Below are 22,855 nucleotides of genomic sequence, written 5' to 3' on the forward strand. Positions count from 1 at the left end.
AATAACTAACTACTGTTTCTTGGTTTTCAGTATTTCGTTCACTAAAATTATTACACAATTTTAACTACAGGATTATTATTCCAGAGTCTGGAATAATTTGCCACAATTTGTCCGTGAAATAAAATCACTCCCATCCTTTGTTCGATTCATTGATGCATACTACTCCTCTGAAAATGCATTAAATGTTCTTACATCTATAAATGTATCCTATTCCACAAGTGAGATTATGGGGACTTTAAATGTTTAGCCATTCTTATTACTGAATTCACTAAGTAAAGCCACCTACCTGATGTTAATTTAAACTAATACCGTCCCTGGCAAGCCTAAATCATTTGAATAATATCTAACATGAACAGTATATCACTCAGTTACATGACACATGCATTATAGTAGACGTGGTTGACCTGTCGCTTAACCTTTAGACCACTAAGCCAACGATGCTAATATCTAAGCTCAACCAATCCAGGTTTTTAATAGCGATCTAACATTGATCGGTTCATGATCTCAATTAATACTCAACAATCTCCACAACCCTCTACTGATAATGTGTATTTATATTGTTTGCTCTTTTTAACTGTTATACTATTTTGGGGAATGATTATTGATTGATTAAAATAATCAATTTTTAATCACCTAGTATAAGAATAAAAGTCTCCCTATCCATTTTGGTTCAGTTAAATGTATACATATTAAAATGGGTTATATATTAACATTTTGCAAATAATCACAATTAATTTTATGAACATTTTGTTTTTCTTTTAAAATTATAAACTGTCAGTCACTACATTTGTTACATCAACCAGAGTTTAATCCTTGTGTTGTATTTGTTGCTGCACCGTCTTTTGAAGTAGCGAAAACTATGTTACAAGAAGGTTTACAAGCTAATGTCACATCAAATATGCGTTCTGTAAGTTAGATAATTTATTAAACTATGTATCTATTGGTGTATTTATTTATAATTGGAATAATCTTTCAGTATTGTTGACACAACAAGTTTCATAATTCGTGGATGCACACTGCTGAGTAGTCTCATATTAGGACGAAACAGCCGCCTAGTGTTTCCAGGTTTTCAATGATGATCTAACATTGGTCCACTCATGATCTCAATCAAATAGATATTTTCTACAATTCGTTACTAATCTTCATTAATCAGTCTGTCAGTCGAGAAAATATAGTACCTATCACAAATGTGCGTTTATTTAATTTGCCATATTACATCAGTATCTGGAGATCAAGCAAAAATTGTCATTCTTACTTTGTTTAAATTTGTGAAAGGAACCAATTACATGAAATAGAGAATGAATTTATCTCCATCACTAAAACTTCTTCTGAGCTGGTACTTTAGCATTTTCAACCATTCATTCGTCAAGATTATTGCACCGACCCGGACTAAGTAGTTTGCAGTTATTAATATGACTTTGAATAACATTCAGCGACTTGAATAACAGTCATCGATATTAGCAATAGTTAGATAAACACACGTAATACATGTCTCAACCACCTCAAGTAATTTTCATCACAAACTGACATCTCTGTTAGTTTGATGATTGAAAGCTGTGCAACATTGATTATATGTTTCATTTTAGCTCACAACTCATTTAAAATATACGCTTATCATATTATCAAGATTTCTAGTTGTTACAGCAGATTAAATATAAGTAAATTACTAGGCTGATGTTTCGTAGTCCACAGTCTCAACTACAGTCAATTACTAATATTTTGCAACCATCATTCAGAGCCATCATGAGTTATAGTCCATTGACTGGAAGTTTAAGTAATCCATCTCAAATTTATTCACCTGATGAGCCTATGTGTAAGGACGGCTCGTCGGTAGACTCTAGGAAGCCTTAAGAAGCCCAGAAAGAACCGCAGACATTCCATCCAATTACTGCTGGGGGAATGTTCTAGAATGTCGACGTGTAGCTTCCCCATTGGATGGATAGGAATGACCCCTATGTGCCTATTGGTTGTCTGAAATGATGATTTACTCTCAGTCAAAAACTATAAATACATGAGATTTCTGTACCATATTTTGACACTGTTTTGGGGAATAAAGTTCCTACTTACTAGTCTTCTGTCTTCTATCTTGCGACGTTGCGGGTTCTATCGTTCAAGTAGTCTAGTAGTACGTGGCATAGTAAGAATCAAGCTCTAGATATAACACTATGTTTATGATATACGAAACTGATTTTGCATAGATTTTTCACACTCTGAAAATTGACAAGATGACATAAACTGGAAAATCACTTTAATACTGTTTTTGTTGATTTATAAATTTAATCAGTACATTTCTTTTTTATTTATGAATCAATATTTATCCAAACTACTCACTTTTAGTTGCCAATAGACGAAGCATTGTTGACTCAGTTAAGTTTCTAAATTAGTTACTATGCATAAATTCATCTTTATATATATATATATATATATATATATATATATATATATACTCTAAAATGCACGTGGAACATTTTGCACCTACATTTGAATTCACTTGTGTGACTAAGTTCTGAATGTATCCCAAAGTTATAGTAAGAAGCAGTTATAAGCTATGAAGTTTCAGTATTTCAAACATGAGATCATTTATACTGTTAGTAATTGTTGATAGTTGCACAATGTTGTTTGACTTCCGTGAATTTGAAACGATGTACCAGTTAATGACAAATGACTGATCTAGAGGTAAACCCGCTCTCAACTAGATCTGAATAGTAGATCTTCAGTTCGATCCATGAGAAGATTTTGATGGCAGACTAAATAAAAAGTTCTACATTGAACTAAATCAAGTACTCAGCAATCTCCGGTTGTTTAACCAAAGCATACCAATCATGTGAACCAAAAATTGCGCAATATTACGTCAATAAACTTTTGTGCATAATTGTTAATTATCAATTTAATGACATCCATTACTGGCAATTGTTAAATATGATAGTGTAAATTGTTACTTGTATCTAATTATTTAATACGTCTTATTTCAGGATGAGGAATTACATTCCATTATAAAAGATTCAATGTCAATGTCAGTGATTTATCGTCATTTATATTCACATATATTAGTTAATAAAAATATGAAAGAAAGTGTTGAGAAATTAAGTCGTCTTGTTTCAAAGTTGGAACGTCAACCATGTTGGATACCTTGTGGATGGGCCTATGAATTAAGCATTCCATATAGATCAAGTATGTAAAAATAGAAGTAACGGTTAAATTCTTATCTTATTTTGAGTATAATCAAATTGGTATATATATAGAGAGAGAGACAATATCTAGTGACGTTATCTTTTTTTCCGGTTACGTTGACACTTGATATTGAAACAACAAAATCAAATGAATCATCAATGGTGTATTTATTGCTTTGATTCTACGATCAGTCAGAAATAAAATTTGTTAATGATTTTCATCATATGAGTATTGTTTGTTTGATACTTCCCATTGATGTTTAGGACTGTAACCGGTCAGTCTCTTATTGGCATATGTGCATACTGTGCGTATTGCCTCGATATTGCCTTAATTCACAAGCATTATAAGCAAAGATGGATAGTGGCTAGCAAGTACATCCAACTGATGAGTCCCAAATAGGACGAAACGCGCGTCCTGGATTCCACTACTAGCCACTATCCATCTTTGATTTTCATCATAGTTTAAAAAACTAAAGAGCACTAAACAATTCTTCCGTCCCCGTTCAATAAAAGATCTTTATGTCTCTCATAGTCTCCCAATAAACTAGCAGACATATCTGTATGTGTTCAGAAATATTCTTTTCAATAAATTCTAACTTCTAATTCTATGGCTATACATACGCTTAAACTGATGATCAGAAAAATCGGCCAAAATAATGGCAAAATGTATTTTTGAAAATACTAAGATAATAAATTAATAACTGTTAGTAAAATAGATTTGTTAGTTTTTGGTAATGTGGTGTGTGCTACTAATGTCGTCAGGTATAAGTGGTATGTATCATCAATCGGAAGTGGAATTCATGGTATCAAGAGATTGAGAAAATCGAAGAGAATGAGAACAGAAAGTGATTGGTATAGAAACGAAGGAACAACAAAGTTTGAGACAATTGATGGATATTTTGCAGATGAAGTATTTACTGTATAGTTCTCAGATTTTACTAAAAGATCGTGTAATTTTGTACTCAAATACATTTTGTTGTCCACTCCTGTGTTCTCGTTCACTACAATAGTACATTTAGCGTATACTTAAATTATTGAAAGATTAATAATGGGAATGTAATCTAGGATAGAAGAAATAACAATGCGACTAATAAGCCTAGTAAAATTCCAATCAGAGATGGTTTGATGCATGAAATGCATCAAATAAATGATGATAAACTTGTAGTTGATTGTTAAGTAAAATGTTTAAATCTATGTGAGCAGAAAAATAATTGAATCAACATACAGATTTGTGGAGATTATTGAATGTTAATGATATTATGAGCCGATACAGTGTAAACACCCGCTAAAAAAGAGGAAGCACTGGACAGCTGTGAAGTCCTAGTATGGAATTCCTCAACAGTGAGCATCCACGACCTTATTACTGACGATTGAACTAATGCAAACCACTTCATGATATTTTGCGACAGTTATCTATTGTCTTCAGTGGGTAACTGCCTCATATCCGACCTGTTTGAACTCCATTGGTTTATTTAAACCTAGACAGGCCAGCTGTATACAGTTGTAATTCTGTACCTTTGCTTAGCTATACTAGAAGCTGTCTTCATGAGCTCAGAAAAGTAAATTCTAAAAACATCGACTGTAAATGTAATTCACTTAGATTCTTTATTTCTGTGCATTGTTATGTAATGCTTGTCATTGTATTCGATTGATTTGTTTTCTGTTCCTCTCTCTTTCCCTATTTTAAATCCACCAATCAGCTTGCACTGACGGTTCACCTTTTATACCTGGATCTAGTAGCCTTAGTGCTCTTGGTATACATGATTTACCACCATCTTCAAGATCATCAGCTTTGTCAAGATCTGTCATTTCTGAAGCATCGACTGAATCTGCATCTAGACTTGCTCGACCTCCAAGTATTTGCAATGGGAATTCATCAAATCATCCTCTTTCAGGGCGTGATCGTTATTCTATGACTCAACGAATATACGAAAAACATCGACGTGCTCAACATGAATTCCAGCATCCACCAATACCGGAGCTTGATACACCATCCGAGTCTGTCGATAGTTATTTAGTGAACAAAATGTCTACTCGTCATCATCAGCATCGAGCGAAATCAAATCATAACACTGATAACCATGAATTGCCTCAACCTACTCTTAGTGTTAAAACTACATCTGAGGAGGATCAAGTAAGTACTTAGATTAGGTTTAGTTAAACCAATCAAGCCAATCAGAGTATCAGTCGTTAGGTAACTAAATCATAATAACTAAATTGTACCATAGTATCATTTGTATGAATTGTCTCTTCCTGAAGCTACAATTTAACGATCAGGTAGCTATCAATGTAGTACACGATAGATCTATCAGAGTAGTGAAAATAATTTTTAATGCAACTAACTTCTGCGTACTATTTTCTATTCGAATACTAATGGTTACTCAACTAAATGATAAGTTACTTTGTTTGGTAACATCTATGTGTATTTGTTTATTCAACAGTTTCTTTTCAAAAAGTTTCATCTGATGTACGACTAAACAACAAACTAACGTGCATCTCTTTTTATGGTTTGAAAATGGTTGAGCAAAACGGATACACATCTCCAGTCCATTACAGCTAATCAATGGTTGTCAGGTAGTAGATACCACCAAAGCATTCAAAGTAATCGTTTAAAATACCTTCAAAATTTCTCATACATATAGCGGAAATGATAAGGATTCGAGCTAACAATTTTAGTCTTTATATTAAAAGACAATTTATAATATCTGTGTCCCTTCTTTGACTAGTGAAAACCCAATAAGCAGCTTTTCATTTCTTTCTATGTGTTTCTCTTCACTCCTTTTTGCTATTCACTTACCTAAATTGATTATTCACATACACTTTTATTAGATAATTTGTTGGTTCTTATTTTAATAAGTTTATATTCTTCTACTTTGTTATATCTTGTGGCCGAGTGGATGCTTAGTTAAGGTATGACTTGATAAGACCGCCAATCAAAGAGCAACAAATTATCGATTGGAACAGTGACACACGAAAACCGTACGAGCAGTCTAGAGCGCTTATCGATCCTGCTTCTACCTAGCCCAGCCAGTTAATTCCAGAACACTAATAACGGTCTCTGCAGTATAAATTCTTGTATTTCAAACATACTGAGTTTATATACCAAACAGACTGACCACATCGTACCAATAAAATGGAAAATAACATTTGTACAAGAGTTAGCCAAATGTGGCTGTGAACAGGGAGAGCGGTAATTAATAGACTGGGTATAACTCAGGAATGGTAAATTGTACAATTATAGTCCAAAGGTCAAAATAAAGCTCACAATGAAAGAAACATGAATATGAGTAGTTTAATTATTTAGCAAATATACAATCAAAATGATATGCATAATATTGGTCCGTAAATGGATCCCAAAGTTATCATTCACTATTGTTATCGGGGCACAACAATTTTGGTCTTCTTCCTAATATTGATATGTTTGTTCATATTATTATAATGTTTATTATCTCCTGATAATATAGTACAAGGACAAGTTTAAAACAATCATGACAAATTTCCAGTTAATTTCTAGCCAATCAGAATACAGCTTTTACAAAGAGGTAGTTTTTAATAAGGAAAATAGTAATACTAAAAAGGGTAAACAGATTTTACACAATCATTAAGTTTATTCATATCTTCTACAGTTGACTCTGGTTGTAAATGTAAAAGAAATAATAAAGACACATAAATTCATCCCATTGGGTGTAGATTATTCGTATTTTCAAGCCCTTATAATAAGAACTGAAATAGATTCTTAAGAATTCTCTCATTGTCCCTGGTTCGAATCAGGGTTACGGTTTTCATCACGAACTAACATTAGCTACAAATGCAAAAATACTCAATAGCCTTTTAAAATGAATGAATCTCTCTCAAAAATATAAGAGGATTAAATTCATTTAGTATTGTTTGTTTGAATCTTCCCATCGATGTGTTTAGGACTGCAACTGGTCAGTCTCTTATTGGCATATGTGCATACTGTGCATATTGCCTCGATATAGCCTTAATTCACAAGTATTGTAAGCAAGGATGGATAGTGGATTACTTATGACGTCTCATGATGAAAGCCGAGTTCATTCGAGAAGTCATGAGGCCGATGCACCTTCTTTCAACCAGAGCAACAATTCTTATAGGTACATGGAATGTCCGGACAATGTGGGAGACCGGAAGAGTCTTCCAAATTGCTGCAGAAATGAGAAAATACAACCTGGAGGTGCTTGGAATCAGTGAAACGCATTGGACGCAGGTTGGACAACAACGACTGTCTTCAGGAGAACTTCTGTTATACTCCGGTCATGAAGAAGAAAATGCCCCACATACACAAGGAGTTGCATTGATGCTGTCCAGAAAAGCACAAAATGCACTTATAGGATGGGAATCTCATGGACCAAGGATCATCAAAGCCTCCTTCAAAACAAAGAGAGAGGGCATTACAATGAACGTCATCCAATGCTATGCGCCGACCAACGACTACGATGAAGACGCTAAAGACCAATTCTACGATAGGCTGCAGTCGATCTTCGAGAAGTGCCCAACCAAAGACCTGACCATTCTGATGGGAGATCTCAATGCCAAGGTTGGAAAGGACAACACTGGATATGAAGACGTCATGGGACAACATGGACTGGGAGAAAGGAACGAAAATGGTGAGAGATTTGCAAACCTATGTGCCTTCAATAAACTGGTCATAGGTGGCACCACATTTCCACACAAAAACATACACAAAGCCACTTGGATTTCACCGGATCACACTACACAGAATCAAATCGACCATGTCTGCATCAACAAAAAGTTCAGGAGGACGATGGAGGATGTGAGAACCAGAAGAGGAGCTGATATAGCATCCGATCATCATTTGCTGGTCGCCAAGATGAAACTAAAACTCAAGAAGCACTGGACAACGGTGCGGACAACATCACAAAAGTTTAATACGGCCTATCTTCGAGATGCTGACAAACTCAACAAATTCAACATAGCCCTCAGCAACAGGTTCCAGGCCTTTCATGATCTACTCAATGGAGAGGGAACTACCATGGAGAGCAACTGGAAAGGTATCAAAGAGGCAATCATTTCAACATGTCAGGAGGTTCTGGGCCAAAAGAAGCACCATCACAGGGAATGGATCACTGTTGGTACACTGGATAAAATTGAAGAAAGAAGGAACAAGAAGGCAGCAATCAATATCAGCCGAACCAGAGCGGAAAAAGCCAAGGCACAAGCCGAATACACAGAGGCAAACAAGCAAGTAAAGAGGAGCATCAGAACCGACAAACGTAAATATGTGGAAGATTTAGCGATGACAGCGGAAAAGGCTGCAAGAGAGGGAAACATGAGACAACTGTATAATACAACCAAGAAACTTGCTGGAGATTACCGTAAACCAGAAAGACCAGTGAAAAGCAAGGAAGGCAAAGTAATCACCGACATTGAAGAACAACGAAACAGGTGGGTAGAACACTTCAAAGAACTCTTAAATCGACCAGCTCCACTGAACCCACCCAACATCGAAGCAGCACCCACAGACCTCCCAATCGATGTTGGCCCACCAACAATTGAAGAGATCAGCATGGCCATTAGACAAATCAAGATCGGCAAAGCAGCGGGACCAGACAACATCCCGGCAGAGGCACTGAAAGCAAATGTAGCAGCAACTGCCAAGATACTACACATCCTCTTCAGTAAGATTTGGAACGAAGAACAAGTACCAACAGACTGGAAAAAAGGACTTCTGATCAAAGTACCAAAGAAAGGTGATCTTTGCAAGTGCGACAACTACAGGGGCATCACTCTCCTCTCAATACCAGGAAAAGTCTTCAACAGATTATTGTTAAACAGGATGAAGGATTCCGTAGACGCCCAACTTCGAGATCAACAAGCTGGATTTCGTAAGGATAGATCGTGCACAGATCAAATCGCAACTCTACGTATCATTGTGGAACAATCAATCGAATGGAATTCATCACTCTACATCAACTTCATCGACTACGAGAAGGCATTTGATAGCGTGGACAGGACAACATTATGGAGGCTTCTTTGACACTACGGCGTGCCTGAGAAAATAGTCAATATCATACGGAACTCCTATGATGGACTAAACTGCCAAATCGTCCACGGAGGACAACTCACCGACTCGTTTGAAGTAAAGACTGGTGTAAGGCAAGGTTGCCTACTCTCACCGTTTCTCTTTCTCCTGGTGATCGACTGGATCATGAAGACGTCAACGACTGGAGGAAAGCACGGGATACAGTGGACAGGCAGGATGCAACTTGACGATCTAGACTTCGCGGATGATCTGGCTCTTCTATCACAAACGCAACAACAAATGCAGGAGAAAACGACCAGTGTAGCAGCAGTTTCAACAGCAGTAGGTCTCAATATAAACAAAGGGAAAAGCAAGACTCTCCGATGCAACACAATATGCACCAATCCAATTACACTTGACGGAGAAGCTTTGGAAGATGTGGAAACCTTTACATATCTGGGCAGCATCATTGATGAACACGGTGGATCAGATGCAGATGTGAGGGCGAGGATCGGCAAAGCAAGAGCAGCATACTTACAACTGAAAAACATCTGGAGCTCAAAACAATTGTCAACCAACACCAACATCAGAATTTTCAATACAAATGTCAAGACAGTTCTATTGTATGGGGCGGAGACGTGGAGAACTACGAAAGCCATTATCCAGAAGATACAAGTGTTTATTAACAGTTGTCTACGCAAGATACTTCGGATCCGATGGCCAGACACTATCAGCAACAAGTTACTGTGGGAGACAACAAACCAGATTCCAGCGGAGGAAGAAATCAGGAGGAGGCGCTGGAAGTGGATAGGGCACACTTTGAGGAAATCACCCGATTGCGTCACAAGACAAGCCCTCACATGGAATCCTGAAGGTCAAAGGAGAAGAGGAAGACCAAAGAACACATTACGCCGAGAAATAGAGACAGACATGAGAAGAATGAACAAGAACTGGATACAACTAGAAAAGAAGGCCGAGGACAGAGTGGGTTGGAGAATGCTGGTCGGCGGCCTATGCTCCATTGGGAGTAACAGGCGAAAGTAAGTAAGTAAGTAAACATTGGTTGATACAAAGGGGCACCAAAATATGTCCTCACCACATAAAGTAGTTATCATTAGATTTATATGTAGGCTGAGATACTGTTCGTGTGCCCAAACCTACGCAAATAGTTTTCTTAGGGTTGTACTCCCAGAGGTTCTGACCTAGAGATCTAATCAACAAGGCAGTGAAGCAAAGCTAGAAGATGTGGTCTCATGGTGATCGGTAACCAAGAGTGGGTTTTTACTCCATTTGTTTTCTCAGCATCCTGGAACCCATGTGCACCATTGATTTGGAATCAGAGTTTTCCATCTCACTCAGGTGAATCCTACTTACTAGGACAAGCCCCCGAATTCCTTGGTAAGATCGAAGGTGTGTTGAAACCGCTCGCTCTCTCTTAAAATGCTCTTCTATGGTCATACGTATATACCCACTGCCAAGGGAGTTCTATCCAATGTGAGAGTGCTTTTTGCGAAATCGAGAGGACGAGTTGGTGAGTTAAAGGTTATTAGTATCTGGCCACCGAAACCAAGCTTAGGTAATTGGAAAACAGAATTCTTACGTGATAGGCAATGGTTCATAATTGATTGATGTATCTACTTGAGCATATTTCAAGATAAATGTTATGAAACAACAATTTTTAAGTGTTATTACACTCATTAAGTGGTTACAGATTCAGTTGCGTTTGAATCCTGCTCTACTCTACTTTGGTTCGAATGTTTATCTGTATACAATTGAATATTAGTTCAAACTAGAGTATATCAAATCTGTATACAGACTTACTTACGCCTGTTACCCTTCGTCGAGGAGCATAGGCCGCTCACCAGCATTCTCCATCCAACTCTGTCCTGAGCAATCCTTTCCAGTTCTTTCCAGTTGTTATTCATCCTTTTCATATCTGCTTCTATTTCCTGGCGTAATGTGTTCTTTGGCCTTCCTCTTTTCCGCTTCCCTTCCGGATTCCAAGTTAGGGATTGCCTGGTAATGCACATTGGTGGTTTCCAACGTCTTTTCCTAATTTCCTCTTCAGTTGGAGGCTGATTTGTCCTCTCCTTCTCTCCATAGTCTGATCTGTATACAGACTATCGACACTTAATCACACTTTTAACAAATGATATTTTATTGTATTTATTATGGATAGTTCTTTGCTTTTGTATTATATATATATATATATAACGGTTATGATCTTGTTTGCTTTTTACTCAATTTTTTATTAATTCATTATATTTTTATATTTCCATTTTATCAATTAAGGTTACTGACACCGAACTATCACAAACTCCCTCTAATGATGATGATGAAGAAAGTAAAATAACTCAAGTGGAAAATATTTTATCAGATGAACAACAATCAAATATTATAAATGATAATAATCCATCAGTTCAACCTAAGCCTGAACTTCGAAAAGTAATAACAATCAATAAACATGAAGAGTTCAGTTCAACGTCTAGCGATGATGATAATGATAATAATGTTGACGACAACGATAGAGATAATAATGGTAATGTAGTCAGTATTTGATGGATAAATATATAGACATTGATATCAATTATAATTCAGTTACATAATCAATACAAATTCAGTATTCGTTCTTCCATTTACACTAATCATACTACTAGTACATGATAACAGTAGATTTTTCACTCAATAACTGCTCTAATATATATATATATATATATATATATATATTTCTCTCCATACCTCCCCCTTTACTATGAGTATATCATCCATAATTTCCAGTATTAAAAGATTTATGTATTAACATAGATATTTTATATTTCTGAATTTTCATTTTGTTGAATCCTTTTTTTAGTACCACATTTTGTTTAAATGAAAAAGAAAAAACAAACAAACAACGAAACCAAAAAAATTTTTTTTTAATTTTTTATTATTATTATGCTTTATAATATATGGTGTCACTATGGCAGCAGATTTGCTAATTACACAAATTTTAAATATAGACTTTTTTGTTGTTGTTGTTTATCTAATTAAATATAAAAATGCCGCTTTTATTTTATATCAAATTTTTAAAAAAAACAAAAAAATTTTTTATTAGCAATGTAACTCACATCTATCCTGTTTGAAATCTCACACGGCTTCCCAATTATATATGTATACACACACATACACACAGTGTTGCTATGCAGGTATGATTTTATAATTTCCCTTTATTTATTATGAATTTTGTAGTACTTATATTAATTTGATTCTACTTATTATATTTGTTTACTGCGAATATTTTCTCTAATAGTCTTCAAGTTTGATTTATATAATATAGCTGATCGCCTTTTTTTCTTTAAATACAGTACAATGTAATTAAATTAACGAATAAGAAATCTTATTCATACATTAAATTTTGTTTAATGTTAGTCTCTCTATAAAGGATACTATTGTTTGAAGATCTTTGATAGAATAATGGGATAATTGATGATTTGATGATATTGTTGTAAACGAGAACACGAGTAGAGACAAACGAATGTATGTAGACACAATTTACAGACTATCTCACTAAATTCTGATAACCATACAGCAAACAATTAATTTGCAAAACAACAACCAATTGTCTCAATCTTCACTGTTCCTTCTGTAAATATCAGTTCATCTTCTCTAATTTCATTGTTCATGCACTTTTCTACCGATTGCGCTTCATTTCAGTTCTTTCCTTATTAGTCTTCTGCCAAAATACATTCTATGTTTGATCATCACCATATACTACTTATAGATATAGGTATATATATAGATATAAGTAGACCACACCACAATATTATTAAAATAACTGAAGTTATTGAGCTGATAATTTAATGCGGTAACCTTAACTGGGACTGGTGGCTTATCATTTAAAGCCTTCAACTAGTAGACTGCCTGTTCAAATCACATTCCACCTACCTGGTTGTAACTGACAGAATAGTTCACCCCTCTCCCTCACCAACAAACTTTCTCAAAGTCAATTACATAAACCTGTGCTCGTTAAATAAGTTACATTCATAACTGAATAGTTATCAGAAGATAAAACTACAGAATAGATAGGCTTAAGTGGGAGTTTTATGATAGATGGAAGTTGAGGATTATGGACTACATTGTGACTAATTGCACACCTGATTACGTGTATGTGATAAGTGACAAGCAACTTGTGGACATGTTATTTTTGCGTAGTCATTTCATCGGTAAATAGTAGCTTTAATTTCCTGATATTAATGAAAATCAGTAACATCTTTTGACTTTCTGTCACGGGTTTTAAGGCCGTTAATTATTAGTTTATCAGGGTACAATTATCTGAAGGGCATATCCCGAAGTAAATTGTTCCTAATACATCTCAGTATTTGAGCAGAGTTTCTCAGCCAAAATGGTAACTCAAAAAGGATTATATTTATCTCTTATTGGGATGTTGTGAAATCTAAGATGCGAAATAATGGGCACTATTCTGAGGCTGTTAAGGGATTTGTAATCTTCACGTGGTTACCAGTTGCTTTCACTTTTCTTGGAGAATGCGCGTAACGAAAACGTTTATAGACTATAAGTGGGGTAAATAATGCCAAGCTGAGGCATGCGGCTGTATCGAGCCTCGATAATTTTAAGTATGCGACACTTTTAGCTTACTTTTCAGGGGCCGAAAATTTGATTTCATTTAAGTTTGAAAATATTTCCAGTACTTCTAGGAACCTTGCAGCTGCAGCAAGTAGATTCTAAATTTACTAAGATTACTTGAATTTCCTATTTTGTAACTCAGCGTTACTTGAAAAGTCAAATGACGTTTATTAGGGTCAACTATAAATTCGTAACTTGCTAAGAATTTTATTCCAAGTATCTCGATACCTAAATCTGCCACAGAAGAATCGCGAAATATTTATGAAAAGTGTTTCGCAGGAAAATTCAGTTCGTGCTATTTCAGACTCTTTGAGGCGATTCATTCGTATCTAAAAGGTTTACTGTGTGATTTAAATCCAGTTCCCTTAGCTTCGAGTGCTCATCGTGTTATGTGCTTAGCAACTGAGCCCAGTTATCCAATCAAGGGAATTGTCACTTGAACCTAAAACCAAGTGTTAAAGTTTTCTGGTCAAACTACGCCTTTTTGAATCATTAGTAACTTTAAGTGTTGTCCCATCTCGCGTTTATTCTGGAAAATGATAATGAGAACCTCACTTTTTCCAAATAAAAATTTCATGTCAGATCCTTGTCTCCAACACCAAGCAAGCAACTGTTTATGCATCCCTTCTCAAGTCATTATAGGTGAAAATTACATTTGAAATAATCTCAGCAACTGAAGTTTAAATAATCCCGACGTTTCGTCCAGCAAACCTGTGTGAACTTCATCAGGGTAATAATTGAAATCGTCAATACTGCGGTCTGAGAGGCGTTGTTAATTTACATATTTTTGGGTGTCTGTTTTGGCCGGGTGCGCGATTGACTGTATCGGATTGATTTAGCACTGAAATTCTATTGGTATCAACAAAACTGCCTAGATTGTCTGAACTTTCGTAAATTGATCTGCATTATTGACTATTGTAGCTGGAATGACTATTTTATATTTTTAGTTGATGTTTGGGTAATAGCTTCCGTGAGACTTTCGGCTGTTGAAATGAATCCATGTGGTGTTTGTATGAACTGATGATTCCTTTGTACTTGATGACTTTGATTTTGGATTCCAAATACAACACGTTAGTTTGTGCTCGCCTACTTCCAGTTGTCATAAATTGCGCCATTCCGGGAATTTCTAGTTCGTATATTAATTCTAATACTTCTAATCATACATCACATTGGAGTTGCCATAGAGCATGTGATGGAACGGTTGGATATACAATTATGTTCTGATTCTCCCTAAGGTTTGGAATCTGGGTTAGGACCAAGGAAGATGTTAAGGATGTTAGTACTGTTGCTCGTTTCCTTACATGCATCGCAAAAGAAGCCTACAGCTAATTGAAATTTTTGACATTCCCAGGAAAGTTTGTTTCACTTCCATATGCAATTCTCGTGTAACTACTACTAGACCATGTAAAGTGTACAAAATTCGAATGCTGTAAAGGAGGAAAACTCCACAAAATGATTCGTCAGGACTCCTCTGGTTTTGTAGATGGCGTCGAGTGGCTATTGATTATGGTCACCACTACAAGATTACATGCCAGATATCGAGTTGGTTCCCTCGGTAAGCCAGAAACCAGAAGGCTGTTCATGGTTGCAATAAGATATATTTGTTGACGATCTCGTGGTATCAAAAGAAAACCAAGACGTGTCAAAGTTTACAACCGGAACTACCGAGCGTACTCGGGCTCGTGCAAGGTCACAGGCAACGGAAGGAAATGTGTCTTTGGTACACATAAACAAACGAGTACAGTAAAACAATCACTGGTACAATCGGTTATAACAATAATAATTCCCATTATACTAACCGCGTTCTCGTCACAAAAGTAGGTCACCAAAGGAGCTCCCCACTAGAAGGGGTCCACACTTACGAAACGTAGCGGTTCCGTTCGTGGGACTAACTGGCAAATGTGCGAATGTAGGACGAAGGCATTGGCAGAACAGGAAGCGATCGTTGATCTTCAAGTTGCCATCAAATGTATTTTTCGTAGAACGGTACCAGGAGAAACTCACTGTATTTGTTGCTTCAGTTAGCATGTCACACCAGAAGGGTTTTTATCCAGAATCTGAAGACTGCGTTCGTAGGCATAAGGAACAGAAAACGCTGAAGATGTAGGACGGAACCACATTGAGCCAAGAAACCAGGTGCGACCATAATAACCATGTTCGGGACCAAATGTATGCCATACGTATTCAGAGCCGGAAAACATCGACTGAGTACATTGACAAGAGCGTGAATGATCAGGCCAGCTTTCACCAAAGTTGACTGAAGTCGACGGTACCTATAGGGCGATGGTCGGAAGCATGGACTAAGGATAAAGAGAAAAACAAAGAAAAAGAGAAAGGTGTAGCATGCATGTAGTATAGGGATATGTCCTATACCGTAACCGTTGTTCGTCGAGAGATTAGTTGCGAAAGCGTACGGGTAGGCGTACTCGGCGACCGGAACGTGAGACGATACTCTCGTTCGTACCTCGTAAGACTACAGTCTCATCCAAAATCAAGGGCGGCGTGGTCTGCTGATCTGGACGTGAGACTGAAGTCTCGTCTGTAGATGGTACAGGTGACACATGCTGTTGACTGGGATGTGAGAATGAGGTCTCTGATGTATTCAGAGTAGTTTCCGAAGTAGATGTAGAGATCCCGCTAGAAGGTTTGATGAGTCTAGCATTAAGTCTCGGCTTACTGGGTAGGGGACTGTCATCGACGTGTGCTGGCTTGGGACGATCACTGCCGACTATCTCGACGCGGCCGTGTCGATCAACCTTGAAGGTCTCTCCGTGACGAGAAATCACGTGAAAAAGTCCTTCGTAAGGTTGTTGCAAAGGTTTGAGTACCGAATCTACTCGTTTGAAACCATGTGAACAGGTAGATAACTTTCGAGGGAGAGCGACCCGTCGATGTTGCATACGAGTTGACACTGGAGCCAGTGTTCGCATAAATTCAGACAGTCGTTGGACGTAGTCTGATTCGCTGAACTTAATGCTGCTCCGTGATGTGAAAAATTCCCCAGGCAGACGCAATGTCGTGCCGTAAACAAGTTCAGAGGCGGAACATTGAATATCTGCCCTTTAAACTTGTTCTGATACCTAGAAGGACGAGCGGTAATATTTCGTATCAGTTGTTGTTTTCGTGTGCTCAAAGAGCATTTGTGAGTTGGCAACGAAACCGTTCAACTCAACTATTTGATGCTGGGTGGTTAGGCAGTAGTGCGTATGCGTTCTGCACCAAGCAGCCGGGTCAGCGAGGAGAATAATCCGAACTCGAATTGTTGTCCTCGGTCAGACATGACAGTCGAGGGACAACCGTACAGCGCTATCCATCGTTCTACGAAGTGGTGAGCGACTGTCTCCACCGTAATAGACATGATGTCTATATGAACGTGATCAAAGCGAGCATCAGGCGTAGCGAACGTGCCAATGAGGGCAGCTACATGCATGTGCACTTTTGATCGTTAGCATTGTAATCATCGTTATGCCCACATACGGATATCTTTATTCATGGACGGCTGGACGTATCGTGCGTCGATGAGCCATACTGTGGCTGGGATACCTGGACGAGACAGTCCATGCAGGGGATCGAAGACAAGACGACCATAAACAGAGGGTACGACGGATCGGGGAAGACCAGTAGGAGTATCACACAGGATAGTACCTGAGCTAGTAGCTTGGGGTACTTCCAGTCACTGAAGGGATGTAGAATGTTGTGCTTCCGTACAAGAACCATCACTTGCTTGGGTGACAGCCATGGCAAGGAAGTCAAGCACCGGTAAAGTAACTGCATTCACTCGGATAAGTGACAGAGCATCGGCAACATAGTTCGACTCTCCTTTAACGTGACGAAGGTCTGTCTTGACCTGAGAGATATAGTCCAAATTTCTGCACTCCCGTGGTGAGTAGCGGTCAGACATGGTATGCAGAGTATGCGTTAAGGACTTACGATCGGTGAATAAGATGACATTGCGACCTTCTACAGCGTGCCGGAAATGTTTGATGGCGTAGTAGGCTGCTAGCAATTCGCGACCACAAGCGCCATATCTCGTCTCCGTGGGAGTGAGGCGTCGTGAGAAAAATTCGAGAGGCTGCCAACTTCCCGAGATGTTCTGTTGCATAACGGCTCCAATAGTGAAATCTAATGCATCAACCGCTATATTAAGTTTAGCTGATGGATCGGGATGAACGAAGAGTGTGACTTTAGCTAGAGCAGTTTTGATCTTTGAAAATGCAGCACGCGCGGCACCGTTCAACTCTAGTTTGTGTGGATTACCGCGAAGGAAGTCGGTTAATGGTCGCAACCATTCTGCCGCGTATGGGACGAAACGTCGGTAGAAGTTAACCGAACCGTTGAATGACTTCAGTTCTTTGGGTATGGACGGTACGGTGTACTCCATTATTGCACATACTTTGTTCTCACAAGGTAAAACACCCTTCAGCATAATAATGTGACCTAAGAATTTCGTTTACGGTTTCCCAAGTTCACACTTGTCCGGGTTGACTATTATTCCATTATCCGAAAGGCGCTGGAATAGTAGTGTTAGGTGCTTATAATGTTCATCTACGTTTGATGATGCGATTGGCAGATCATCAATGTATATGTGAACAAAATCTAAGTCTTGTACTATGCTATCTATAAATCTTTGGAAAGTTTGAGCAGCATTCCGTAATCCAAATGGTATTCTTAGAAACTCAAATAAACCGAAAGAAGTCGTGGTAGCGGTTTTATCAATATCTTCAAGAGCGGCTCGGATCTGACGATATGCTCGTACAAGATGCCGTGATGCAGTGTATGTGGGGGATGGGGTAGCTATCGAAACGTGTAGCTACGTTTAATGCTCGTTAGTCGCCACATGGTCGCCAACTAACCCCATCCTTTTTGCGAACCATATGGAGAGGTGATGCCCAGGGACTGTGAGAAGGTCGAATAATACCAGTAGCTAGTAAATTGTCAAACCCACGTTTAGCGAAAGCCAATTTGTCCGATGCCAGTCGGCGAGGTTTTGCCGTGACTTGCGGTCCGCGGATGACTATGTGGTTGAAGAAGGATGGTGAGATTGGACAACATAACCTATCCCCACCGCTTAAATTGAACAATCGAAAGAGGTGGTTGTATTCTCTCACTCAATATACCTCAGGTGTTTGTATACAGACATCTCAATATGTTAACAAAATTCCCAGAAGTACTCTTCCTCAACAGACAATCTCAGAGGAATGTCTTGTCTAGTGAGTTTAGGGTGACTCTGATTTCATGCTAGTGGACCTAGATATAGCCGAAAAAAGAACTGGAAAGAATAATATAAGTCGTAAGGGCGTGTAACAACTCTAGTTATCACAGGTAATTAATACGATCATCCCCTCCTGAACCCAGACTATAGGACCATATTGTCAAGGCCACTGACAATATCAAGTTGTTGCAGCGAATGCTTATCCTCAAGTGAAGTTAAAACAACGTTGCATCAGAAAGATCATAACATAGAGGAATCTCCGAAATTTCACGTCAGTCAATGGATCTCAATTGCAAAAATATAGAAGTCATGCTTGGTATTTCGACACATTTCGATTCATTTATTTCATTCTACCACTACGCGAGCTGAGTCTAATGGAAGAGACTGTCGCTTTGCCAATCGATTTACGGGCGAAGAGTTTGTAAGCGACTTTGTTCGTTGTCATACTCACGTAAACCATCTTCTGTAACACTTATAAGGAAATCTCTTTTTGGTCGAGAATGAATACAGACTAAGGAAATAAATGGATTCCATGTCAACAAGAGAAGATTCGTAGAGACAGTTACATCACAAAAATGCTTACAGTTTTCACTATTAGATAGTAAGGTTAGTGGACCTGTGAATACGGATATTTTCGGCTCCCTTCCACCATCCACATAGCTTACATACGTATTAATTGTACATGTATGTTTCGACAAATGGGTAGCAGCTTGCCTCATTAAAAACATGCCGAAAAATAATGCTCCACACTTTTATGAGGAGCGCCTCCGATCAATTAACCTTTAGTTATCGGAGTACATGAGTCTTCGAGGTGACCTTATGATATGCAGTATCACTGACACCTCTGCGCATCCCTTCAAATACCCGTTTAATCTCAGTCCCAATACAAACCTTTGTGATAGCGCCTAAAATCGGAGACGCCTAATAGCAGATAGGACTGTAGACACACTTTCGCACATTAAAAGTAGTCAAATGCTTAAATTCACTGCCTGATGATTTAGTCCAAGCCACTACCTAGAATTCTTTTAAGAGAAAACATTATATATTCTTAAGGACCAAGAACAGTATCTCGCTATAATTTACTAGTACATTTTTTCTCTTTTATCCCTTAATATACCTAGGTTCCTGCCTGGCGAAATCTGCTAATAGATGCAGTAGTCCGCTAAGCAATACCTTCATCTATTCCATCAGGAGCAGCGCGCGTTTCAAAAAGGGCAGTGACTTTCATACTTGTTGTGATTATCGTTGCTTTTGTGTATTTGTTGCATCAAAAGCATTCTTGGTCTACTTTAACTTGAATTAATTCAGTTAAGGTTTGAAATTTTATTGAAAACTTTGTCTCGTGGTTCCTTCTTTTGCATATACTCTGACGTTTGTGTTATTATTGTGATCATATTGTGTTTTAAACCTAATCTGATTACAATGGTTGGTAGTTCATTCAAATGTGGACAGCCGAACTGTTTATTCCCCGTGGATGAAGGGATGCAGTGCGATGAATGCAAAAAATGGTTCCACAAGATGTGTACCCGTCTCAGTCCAGCTGCATACAAAAGATGTTCTAAGCCTAACTCGCACTGGCTTTGTATGTTCTGCTGTACTAACAAGACGACATTAATCCAAGAGGCTATGAGCCTATTGGCTCTAGCCTGTAAAAAGCACGATAGTGGGTGCGCTAGTAACGCAAGCACTGACAGTGAAGACTGTGTCAGTGTTGTAAGTGCTGTTACAAAACGCGCTGAACAACCTACTCTAATTAATGACAAAGTGAAACTTCCGTTACAACAAACGAGGAGTAAATCACCACATGGTATTGACATGAGTAATCATGCATCTTTAGTAGAAATTGAGGACCCGGATAAAACCGTCACCGTCTCCAATAGTCCCAATGCAGCTGTCCTGAATGACCAAAAATGGACCGCAGTAAAGAGGAAAAGAAAAGGAAAAAAAGCTAATGATAAAGCACACTCGGTTGACAAGCCATTGAGGAACTCACAGTCTGAGTCACTCAATGCATTATTGCACTCTGATAGAACGGCAGATCATCATCCTAGTGCGACTGAGAGGAATTTAATATCATCGAATATTATTGTGAGTAAATTGCCAGAGTCTAACGATCCAGATCCTAAGGTTAGACACACCCATGACTTAGAGAGGCTCGGAGAATATATCCGTAGCATATTACCAGATAACACTAAAGATGTTCAGGTCAAAAAATTAGTTAGAATAGGTAAAAGGGCCGATGACAGTGTTCTACCCCGACCGTGTAGACTCCTTAAGATAATCTTAGGGTCGGAGAAACAACGTAATCTTCTGTTAAGTAACTCTCGAAGTCACGACAACTCTGACATTCGAATGAGACCGGATGTGTCTCTTGAAGATAGAATAAAAGGGAAGACGGCACTAGCTGAACTAGAAACCCGTCGACAAAACGGTGAAGAAAATCTCCGATTGGTGGGTTTTCGAATAGTCAGGTCTTGGAAGCGAATGCTACCAAGGCCTGTGTGGATAGGTCGTTCCCCCTAGGAGTTTTATATACCAACGCCCGTAGTCTAAAACATAAATTCTACGAGCTAGGAACATTAGTGGACAAATTAAGGCCACTCATTGTAGCTGTGACGGAAACTTGGTTAGTCCATGACTTCGATATCACCCCAGAATTATCCGGATATCATTGTTTAAGAAGTGATAGACATAGATGCAGGAAAGGAGGTGGCGTCCTTCTATACATAGCCAATAGTATAAATATACGCTCCTCCGTTTGCGAATCCCATGATAGTGGAACTAGTGAAGTCATTAGCTGTGAACTCACTGTTGGATGTTGTACATTTGCACTCGGTGTCATCTATCGCAGCCCAATCTGCTTAGCTGATGACTTTATTTTAGAGCACATTCGGCTATGGAGTGCAAATAACAGATGCTTGATATTAGGAGACTTTAATGCACCTGACATTAGTTGGACTGAGATGACCACGAAATGCTCTATAAACTCATTTGATAGCAGGCTCTTGGAAACAGTAATGGAACATGCATTAGTACAACATGTATCCAAACCTACACGTTTTGGTGTAAACCAAGGTTCTTCTCTGTTGGACTTGGTAATTACCCATGAGACTGAGGATATTGCCAACCTAAATATTCTTCCCCCGTTAGTAAATAGCGATCACGCTGTTTTATCATTCACGTTTAGAGCTAGCGATATGATATACTATCAGATTAAGCCTCGCCCAAACATATGGAGAGCTAACATACCAGAAATTCAGGATTGTCCTACTAAGATAGATTGGTCAGTAGATACTAGCTCATCAGTTGACGAGGCGTGGTCTGTATTTAAAGGCAAGTTTAGTGCAGTCACGTCCCCGTTCATACCATACTTGGTGCCACGTAGACCGAACAACAGTCCACCGTGGATAAATAAAGAAGTTAAGAAACTCCTTAGGCGTAGAAAAAAACACTGGAACATGTTCATCTCTACTGGCTTAGAACAGTACAGATCTAGTTATTGTAAGATTAGAAATAATTGTAAAGCGTTAATTAGTAGGACTAGACGGTCATACGAAAAACAATTGGTTAGGGATTGCAAACATAGTCCAAAACGGTTATTCTCGTATATAAAGAGGCGAACTCAGAGAAGTGATGGAATACCATCACTTTTGATACAAGAAAATCCGTTAAGTTTGGCAAGAAATGATACCGAAAAAGCGGAAGCTTTCTCGGAATATTTCAGTAAAGTTTTTTCTACCAATAATGAGGAACGATCACCTATTCATTGTGATTGTGGCGACTTCTTGATGGACCCTGTAGTTATTAAGAAAGAAACTGTTTTAAGGCTACTTCAGCATCTCAAACCTG

General features: G+C 38.1%; 1 protein-coding gene across 1 annotated transcript in view; it reads left to right on the plus strand.

The window, feature by feature from the left end:
* Smp_211150 (ATP-dependent RNA helicase, putative) overlaps positions 1-11,730 on the plus strand; it is a gene marked incomplete at its 3' end in the record, with an annotated part of 57,599 nt that extends 45,869 nt beyond the window's left edge. The window contains exons 13-16 of the mRNA XM_018791884.1: positions 779-907; positions 2,973-3,171; positions 4,871-5,304; positions 11,464-11,730. Of these exons, the coding sequence (XP_018644990.1) occupies positions 779-907; positions 2,973-3,171; positions 4,871-5,304; positions 11,464-11,730 (1,029 nt within the window). The remainder of the gene's footprint in view (positions 1-778; positions 908-2,972; positions 3,172-4,870; positions 5,305-11,463) is intronic.
* Between the last annotated feature and the right edge of the window lie 11,125 nt (positions 11,731-22,855).

Source organism: Schistosoma mansoni, assembly GCF_000237925.1.
Source record: "Schistosoma mansoni, WGS project CABG00000000 data, chromosome 1 unplaced supercontig 0034, strain Puerto Rico, whole genome shotgun sequence".
In the NCBI taxonomy this organism is placed as follows: domain Eukaryota; kingdom Metazoa; phylum Platyhelminthes; class Trematoda; order Strigeidida; family Schistosomatidae; genus Schistosoma; species Schistosoma mansoni.